The 9,157-nt window shown below is 58.9% G+C and overlaps 1 protein-coding gene across 4 annotated transcripts in view; it reads right to left on the bottom strand.

Annotated features, from left to right (window-relative positions):
- Window positions 1–227: 227 nt before the first annotated feature.
- The window catches only part of CCDC12 (coiled-coil domain containing 12), a 37,793-nt gene continuing 28,863 nt past the window's right edge, over window positions 228–9,157 (bottom strand). For all 4 annotated transcript variants that reach the window (XR_015151731.1, XM_086368345.1, XM_086368344.1 and 1 more), the window contains 6 exons: window positions 8,735–8,802; window positions 2,997–3,076; window positions 2,057–2,118; window positions 1,798–1,832; window positions 722–798; window positions 228–625 (listed from right to left, as the gene is read on the bottom strand). Coding sequence is in view for 3 of the 4 variants with exons in the window: in XM_086368345.1 (XP_086224471.1) it covers window positions 537–625; window positions 722–798; window positions 1,798–1,832; window positions 2,057–2,118; window positions 2,997–3,076; window positions 8,735–8,802 (411 nt within the window). In the remaining variant the exon portion in view is untranslated. The remainder of the gene's footprint in view (window positions 626–721; window positions 799–1,797; window positions 1,833–2,056; window positions 2,119–2,996; window positions 3,077–8,734; window positions 8,803–9,157) is intronic.

The following is a 9,157-nucleotide window of genomic DNA, read 5'->3' as shown; positions in this document are numbered from 1 at the left end:
CCACAGATTACTGTGAGGTCCACAGCCATCACCCGAGGGCTTTGAGATGATGACCGCTAACCAAGGACTGGGCCAGGACCTAGACATCTGAAGGTCAGGCCTGGCCCTCCCCACCCCTCCAACCTCAGCACACTGAGCCCAATACAGGGCTTCCTCATAGTAAGCATCACCTCTGCAGTTGCCCTGTCTTGGGGCCCAAACTCAAAACATCCGCAATATTCAGACGGTTTTCTGCCACACACATGGGTCAGTGTGTTTCTATTTCCAGATAGAAAAAGAAGTTCAAAATACATAGAAGAAGCACAGATACAGCATGCCCACAGGGCTGTTGTAGCCTCTGCCCCCACTCAGCATGGAGGGGGCCCTTCAGGAGACAAGGAGCTGACCTCACCCAGTGGGACGGATGGGGTTCAGACTCGAGGCAGGGAGTCAGTTCTGAAGGCAAACTGGAGGTGGTGGCAAGTCCAGCCCCCACCCCGGCCCAAGACCATCTTCCTGTAAGACAGGCCTGGTAGCGGGTGAGGGGACGGCACGGCTCAGTCGGAGTCACAGGCCTCTGGCTCGGTGGCGGCGGTGGTGGCCACTGCAGAAGCCAGGTTCTCCTCCTGGCCCTTCAGCCTCTCGCCTGGATGGGGGCAGATGGGAGGAGTGGAGCGGGGCCGCGCGCCTGCGCCACCGCCCGGAGGGCAGGGGGCCCCGCCGTGCCAGGCCCCGCACTTACGGATCAGCTCAGCGATGGCCCTCTGGGTCCGCTTCTCCAGCTTCTCCAGTTTCTTGGCTACGTCTCTCTTGAGGTCCCTGGAGCAGGGAGGCAGGAGGAGGCGGAGGCTGAAGGCTGGCCCAGTGCGGCCCTGGGGCTCCCTCACCTCCAACAGCCCCTCTGGCATTAGGAACCACGGTGGTGTGCCTCCTCTCTCTCCCTTTCTGCATCCTCCAAAACCCAGCAGCAGCTGCCCTTTGCAGCCCCAGGGAGGCAGGGGCTAGCACCACAGCCCGCCCAACCCAGGGGGCCGAGCCGAGGCGCGCAGGCCAGATGGCCCCCAGGGCCCCCTCCCGGTCTGCTCCCCTTGGTCACCGCCAGGGAGTGACGCGCCCCGGCCCGCGGGGGGGTCCTGCTCCTCCTCTGGCCCCAGTTCCCCTCACCCCCAGGAACTTCCACAAGCACACACACAGCTTCTTCCCCCTGGTTCGGGGTTTCCGAGGACATACGCCCCATCCTTTGTCTTGTCTAATTAGAACACCTTCAGCTGGTGCCCACTTGACACAGAACTGCAAGCGAGAAGGGTGGGGGACGGGTGCCTCTGGCCCAAGGTGAACACCTGGCCCTCTCTCATCCTCTGTCTCAGCCCAGTCACAGGGGCGCCAGGACAGTGAAGATTCCCATTTCAGAGAAGAGGGAACCAGGATCGAAGGGGGACAGGCTAGCTGGTGGCGGAAGTGGGGCAGAAGCCTACATCTGCCCTTCCTGCCATCTTGCCTCCACCCTCCGGCTCCCTGAGGACAAGGGTCAGCCTTGTTCAGATGGAGCTCTCTGAGGCGCAGTGGGCCCTCATCCTTTCGGAAGGGACATTTTGGAGGGGACTGCTGAACCCCCTCTGCCTGAGCCACTCCCCACCCTCAGGTGTCCTGCCCCGCCACGTCCCTCATTCTCCACTTACATCCTTCTCAGCACATACGTCAGACTGCAATTATACCCCAGGGCTGTCTGTCTCCACTGCCTGCCTCCTGCTGCGAGCCCATGCCCGGCACCAAGAACACCCGGTCAGTCTGCACTGGTCCCACACGGGCAACACTCACCAATCCGGCTTCCGGGGCGCGAGGTTGGCCAGGTCCTGGGAGGGAGCAGACACATGTCAGTGCTGGAGGGGCTCAGGAGAAGACGGGGATAGAAGTAGGAAAAGGGGAGGAAAGGGGGGAGCGAGAGGGCTGAGGGGAAGCAGGGAGGTAGAAAGGGAAGAGAGAAGTGAGGAGAAGGAAGGGTGAGTGAGGAGAGCGGGTGGGGAGGAGAAAAGGACCCGCGGAAGCAGCAGAGGACAGGGCCACCCCCAGCACTCACCACTTCCTCGATGACCGGCTCTGGCTTGGCGGCCTCCAGCTGCTCCTTCACCTTCTCTTCCACTAGAGGGCGCAAGACACCAACGGATGCCGGTCGGAAACCAGCCACCACTCCCCGATGTGGCCAACTGCAGCCGGCAGCCGCAGGTCGCCAGGGGGTCTGCGCTTTCTTACCCCTGCCTCTCCCCTCAGCCCCTAACTCCCTAGAGGCAAAGACCTTGCCAAGACAGCTCTGGAGGATTAGATTTGTGCTCTCAGGGCCCAAGGAGATGGGGAAGAAGACTGCAGGGGTGGGGTGGGGTGGGGTGTGGCTGAGTAGCTAACACTTTATTCTTTTATAGGATAAATGTACTTAAAATTAAAAACCAAAGAATAAAAACCGAGCCAGAGTCAGGGATCTGCATCATAAGAAGCACCCAGCACCCTCCGTGTGGATGGCTGTGGACAGGCCACAGCTGGCCAGATGCTCCCCATCCAGGCGTGACTGGGCCAGGCCCCTCAGCCCACCAGCGAGGACACCTCTCCCCACCGTCTGTGCCCCAGTGCTGCCACTCCCAGAGCTGGGCAGGTGTCTGCCTGCCCAGTGCTCTCCAGGAACCTGGACAGTCAGCCCCTCTTCAGGGTCTCTCTGACCCTCCAAGGGCCCACAGGACCCTCCTCCTGTTCCTGCCGTCCAAGGGCCCAGGGCCACGTCCACCTCCCAGCTCAGAGAGTCCTCTGAGGGACCTTCCCTTGGTCCTGCAAGGCAGGGTGTGAGCGGGGCGAAGCAGGCGTGACAGGCCGCTTCAGTGCCCTGACCGCTTCTATTTGTCCATCCGCTGTGATGGTGATGGAGGGTCCCAGAGGCCCAGCTTCCAGCCCGGGCACTGCCAGTTACTCTCCAGGAGAGGGTGATGCCTGCCAAGGAGGAGGCGGCTGACAGGGCCACAGAGCCTACCTACCTGCGACTGGCTTGGCCTGGGGCACCCTCCTCTTCTTGAGGTCCTCATCCTCTGGGACGTAGTTCCGCAGCCTGAGTTCCCTAAAGGGCAGTGAGGACAAGCATAGAGGAAGTAAAGCGCGCGCGGGACACAGTCTCGTTCATCTCTTACACTTGCAGGCTGGCGCGAGATGAGGCACAGGAGCCGGTCACTTCCTGACTTTGCTCTCTCTGCAGATGACCTGGGACAGGCGGACAGCACGGGGATAGAAGCATCTCTGAGCCTCAGCCCCTCATCTTCCCGGTAGCAGCCAGGCTGCGTGCTCTCCCAAAGCCACACCTGCAGTGGAGGTTCTCGAACAGAGCTGGGGCCAGGGGCACGCGGAGAGCACTCACTTTGTCTCTCCAGCATATTCTACTTGACAGTTGTGGCAACTGAGGGTCAGAGAGTTTGCACCAGTTTTAGAGGGTCACACAGCAGTGGCTGCAGCATGAGACAAGGCAAGCTATGACTCCAAGCGAGGACCAGAGCTCTTGGGCTGAGTTACTCCTAAAAGAGAAACCAGCGGTCACCCACTGGTTCCCCAAGCCTGCCTCCCACTCACAGCCTTCGTGTCCCGGAGCCTCAGACACATGTGGCAAGGGTGTGGCACACTGGGAGTGGCCAGCCAAGGCTGAGGGAACAGGCATGGCAATGTGCGAGGGCAGGAAAGCCACAATCCGCCTGGACAGCCATAAGTTCACACACCTCACTCCTGCACAAGGGCTTGAAAATCAAGCAGGGCGGACCCCACGACCTCTATGACGGGGGAGCAGCCACGAGGAGCCAGAATCGCACGGGGATTGGCCACCCACCGTGGTCGGTTGTTTTCCTTGCATCTTCTTGGGCAGGGCGGGCTGTACCAAGTGGAGGCCTCCCTGGCTCAGCAGCTCATCAAATGCCAAGCTCCACACACAGCAGCCCACATAGAGGCCAGGTCCTCAGCTAACTCCACAGGGCAGCAAAGAGAGAGAGGTCCTGGGAGCTGCTGCTTAATAAAAGCAAGAGAGACACTGGGACAGATCCCACGCCTTGGGGGAGGCAGAAGTGCCCCCCACCCGCCAGCCTGTCAGCCAGATGGGACTAGATGTGGGTCCTTCTTCCCCACAAGCTCTTCTGAGCCCTCTCTGCACTGCTGGCCCCTCGGAAGTCCTCGGAACATTTCCCCAACAGAAGGCCTCCTGCAGTCTCTCATCTAGGGGACCCTGTGTCTGTGCCAGGGAAATGTGGCTGATTTCTCCAGCTGCGGCACAGGCAAGCTCAAGTGAAGGAGTCCACAAGGTGTGTGTGGCTACACAAGTCAGCGAGGGGCACGGTCTCAACTCGGGGCTTTTGTGAGCCTCACCTGCCCTCTGCCAGGGCCCCCATGGCCTGCAGTCCTGGGGCTTGGCTAAACCCCCATGTCCCGGGGCCATACCAGCTGGGCTGGTGTGGAAGAAGCCTGCTGCCCACTCCCACGGTCTGCCTTCTCTATGAAGCAGGGACGCTGCCCTGAACCCCATCCCCTAATGCCTGCCTCAGGCCAGGAGGTAAATGCCAGGTCACTGAAGCACCGGCGGGGAAAGTGGGGCAGGATCGCTAATGCTGACTTTCATTTATAACAGGGTGGGGAGAAAAGCGGAACAGAAACTGGGCATGGGAAGAAACCTGCAGGGATTAGTGAGAATGAAAAAACACCCTGCCACTCTCAGAAACCGGCTCCAGGGGCCTGGGCCCTGAGATGAGGGGAGAGAGGAGAGTCCAGTGGAAGCTGAGCCCTGAGATCACAGCACCCACACCCTAGCACCCCTTGGCTGGCATGAAGGGGACACAGCAGGGGAGGGGGGCGCCAGTGGCAACAGGCAAGAGCGGCATCAGCCAGTGGGCTGGCCGCTCAGCGACCACTGCCCCCAGCAGCCGAGCCGCCCGCCGTCCCTGTCCTCCCCTAGAGCTGAGCGCTGGTCATGCGGTCAAGAACCTGGGTCCCAGTCTCTGTGGGACTACCCCATCCTGAACTCAGATTTCCACACTTGTAAACAAGGAGGCCTGCTGGGTGTGTCGAGCTCTGTGGAGTGCGGTTCAAGCCCTGATTCACTCAGCTGAGAGCTAATGAGGAGACTGACCCACACTGATGTCCAATTAACTGCTCCTCCCGCCCCACCCCGATTACTGCCAAATGGCAAAAGTCTCTGGACAGAGTTCACGGGGCACTTGGTGCTGCTCTAGGGTCTAGCCTTTCTAACAAAGGACCAAGGTTGAATTCCCTCCTTCTGCAACTTAAAAAAAAAAGGGGGGGGGTGCGGAATTCACTCTTCTGGAGGCCACTAGAGGCACACGCTGGTTCTGCTACTCCAATGTCATGTTTTTAGAAATTTTTTTTAACCCCCATTTTAGAATGAAGTAGCTGCTCAGGGGAGGGGGTGAAAAGAGCCTCGTTCTGCCAACACCATGAAAGTGAAAGAGTGGAAGCCACTTAGTTGTGTCCGACTCTTTGCGACCCCAGGGACTGTAGCCCGCCAGGCTCCTATGTCCATGGGATTTTCCAGAGAATGCTGAGGGTAGCTGTTCCCTTCTTTGGGGGATCTTCCCAACCCAGGGATCGAACCTGAGTCTCCCTCATTGTAGGCAAATTCTTTACCATCTGAGGCACCAGCCTGGGCCCAAATCCCAGCTCTGATGCTTCTGAGACAGGACGGGCAGGCTCATGCTTTCACTGGCCTCCACGTGAAAATCAAGGATTTCATTTCTCTTGAGGCTGTAGATGATATAGACTGTGGACATCAACCCTGAACAGAGTGGTGCTCTGCAGAGCAGGGGTCAAATCTCACAGGGGTGTCCCACTGCTGCCCTGGAAGCCCCCTCCCAAACCCTGAGTGCTCTCTGACTGTTAGGATGAGATGAAGGCAGACTGTCCCGAAGGCAGATGGGAAGGAACAGCCCAGCAGACACACGTACAGCCTACAGAGGCTTCTCGAAATACTGCCCACGCAGGTGGCAAGTGGCCCACAGCGTGGCAGGGATTTGCCTGTCACACACCAAGTGGCAGGGCGGGCCAGCGGCTGAGGCCAGCCAGGATACAGCCTCCTATGTGCCTCCCTAGCGAGTCCTGGAGCGGGAGTGGCGCGACTCAGGGGCTGTGGGTGGGGGCCGCTCTGATCCGCACTGCTACATTGCTACATTGCTCAGTGGAGCAATGTCTGCTGAATCAAGCTTGCGTCACCGGTCTGTGAGACACTCTGGTACACAGCCACCATCCTGGGGACCCAACTGACAGACGGGAGAAGGCCTGGCACTGGCCAGCCTAAAGGGCTCGGGCACTGGGCCAGAGCTGGGCCGGGCCTCAGCTGGGGTGGGACCTTTCTCCACATGGAAGTTGCAGAACCGGTTTTCCATCCCCACGAAGGAAGGTGAGTGGCCTAGTTCCTTCTGTGGTACATGACGCTCACCCAGGGTGAACCGCCGTCCCCGAGCGGTGACTGCTCTGGCTGGGTGCTGACCACGATCTTAAGCCAGGGGCTGTGGGGGCTGAGGGTTTGGGGCTGGCTTGTTCAGACACTTAACAGGACACGCTTCCCTGCCCCGTGCCCAACGGAGTGTGCAACGCCACCCGTTCCCTCCCACCTGGCTGGGTGGCCATGACTGTTGGCCACAAGCCCTACCCTCGACATACCTCCACGGCACACACCAACCGACGTGCCATCAGGAGGAAGTGACTGAGGGCTTATGAAAAACACAAGCAACTGACATGAGTGTCCCTTTCTGAGGCCAGGTTTCCAGGGCTGCGGGATCACCTCTCCTCTAGGCGGCAGGCAGTGGGGCTGTGTTAGAGGTGGGCCATGAGGGAAGGAGGGCTGGGAGAGGAAAGACCCAGCCCAGAGGAGAAGCGGGGGTCCTCCTGGGGGTGGGAACATGTCTTTCCTTCACACAGCACCTGGTCGGCCTTTGGGGAACTGACTCTCACTAAATGGGGATTTGGTTGTAGGGGAATGGGGCAGGATTTATCCTGAAGAGAGTAAGAAAAAAAAAATGTTTTTAAGGTATTCTGAGCTATAGATTCCATGTAATACAAATGGAAACTCTAGCAAACTTTTTATTTATATTAGCTTATCATTATTTTTAATAAGTAGGCAACAATAGACACATACGCTTAGATGATGACGACATTCTGAAATTTTGAGAGGAACTGACAGGAGACAGTGTGCCCCTCCCACCGCCTCTGAAATACCCACAGGCGGGGCCACTAAGGACTGGGTTAAGATAACAGGGAGGGCACCACATCCAGAAAGCCCCCTCTTCCTCTCCCGCTTTCCACAGCGTGCCACTGTCCCCCTCGGTCACAATTTACTCTGTCATCTTCAGCAAGCTTTTAAAACAGATATTAAGCTGACTCTAAAATTTATAAGGAAAGCCAAAGGAACTAAAACAGCCATGATTCCAAAAAGGTCTCTGTGGACAGATGGGCCAGAGGACGGGCAGAGAGCAAGGTGGGTGACTCCCCAGCAAGGTTGGTGAGGGGTGAGGTACCAGGGTGCCTGCCTCTAGTCCTACTGGACTTTCCCATTTCCTCAGCCACCACCCCTGACCCTGCACTGTATCTGGGTAGATGACCAAATCTGAGACATGACTCAGGCTCCAGCCAGCAATCAAAAACCTGAGGACAAACCCAGGGGAAACCAAAGGGTCTCTCAGCAGTTTCCACAGAAAGGCGGAAACTGCAGGCACCCACCGCCAAGCCCTTGAGCCTGCGGTCACTTGGCAAATAAAAGCGACGACCTGGCCTTCGTCTCTGTCACCGGTGCGGGCTGCACAACGTGCTGGGGGGCTGAGCCCCAACGAGAAACCACAGAGCCTGGAGCTGGGGTGACCAGGGTCCCTGCACCAGCGTGGAGCATCACCAGCCTCCTCAGCGCAGGGCCGTCACCATCTCTGAAAACAAGTGAGGTGGCGAGAGCCCCAGGGCCTCCGTGGGGATGGTGTGAACACACTTTGCAAACTGTGGAGTCACAGCATGCAGACACACATGCACCCCTGTGGGCTTGAAAAGGCCCCATCTCATCTGAGGTCAGCGCCTGAACACAGAGGCGCAGACGAGGCACCGGTCCCCGGAGAGGGCTCCACTCACCCTGGCGGAGGAGGCCAGGGCAGGCTGCAGCGTCGGGAAGTCGCCGGCCCAGTGGCCCCGTCCTGCTGCACCCCCTCAATGCACAGCTCACCGGGATAAGCTTTCTCAGGGCCTCGATAGCCAGTACCGGGGACTTCCCTGGTGGTCCAGCGGCGGAGACTCCGCACTCCCAACGCAGGGGGCCCGGGGTTCAATCCCTGGTCATGGAGCTCTAGAACCCATATACCGCAAGTAGGACCCAGTGCAGCCCAATAAGCAAATATTAAGGAAAAAAAAAAAGCTCCAGTCCTCACAGGGAGCAGGAACCCAGGCTGATGGCTGAAGCAGAGCTAGACACACCAGGGAGAGTCTGGACCTGATTCTGGGGTTGCTGTAGAACCATGTCACCCCAAGTATTTTAGAAGAGAGTGAGGAGACATAATGTGAGGGGTCTGGTGGCTGAGAGTCAGATAGCCAGTGAGGGCAAGGGTGCAGAAAAGGTTCCAACAGGAGGACCATCCTGTCTGAACAAAGTGGCCATGGGGTGGAGAGGCAGCAACAGGACAGATGTGGACGGGACGATGCTGGGACGATGTGGAAACCAACAGGTATGGGAAGAGAGCTGAGTGCGAGGCGTTACCTGTGCTTCTCGCCTTCCTCCTCCCCTTCTCTGAGCTGCTTGGTGTTTGGCTCCCCGTCTTCCTTGTCCTGCAAAGGAAGGGAGAGAAACCACTGCTCAGATGAACACCCCTCCCTCCAGTCCACACCACCCAGGCAACTAACGGAGAACAGGACGGCCTGGCGAGGACCCGCCTGGGGTTCCAGCCAAGCACACGCCTGATGTAGCTGACAGGCACAGTGCTGGAGCCGCCCTTCCACCCCTTGGCTCCCCCAGCAGAATTTAAAGCCCCTGACCCCAGCCCAGGCCCAGACCCAAGGAGCCCTCAGATCGCATGTGCTGGAAGAGCTGGAAGGTCATGGGTGCTGAGAGATGATGACAGTCAGGGTCGAGGAGGGCCCACGCTGGCAGGCCACCAGCCACCCTCATGGGTCTGGACGGAGC

This window comes from Bos grunniens, chromosome 22, assembly GCF_055505025.1.
Source record: "Bos grunniens cultivar Pamir isolate PY7600 chromosome 22, Bosgru_T2T1.0, whole genome shotgun sequence".
In the NCBI taxonomy this organism is placed as follows: Eukaryota; Metazoa; Chordata; class Mammalia; order Artiodactyla; family Bovidae; genus Bos; species Bos grunniens.
The sequence above is the reverse complement of the archived record's forward strand: the minus strand, read 5'-3'. Positions and strand labels throughout refer to the sequence as shown.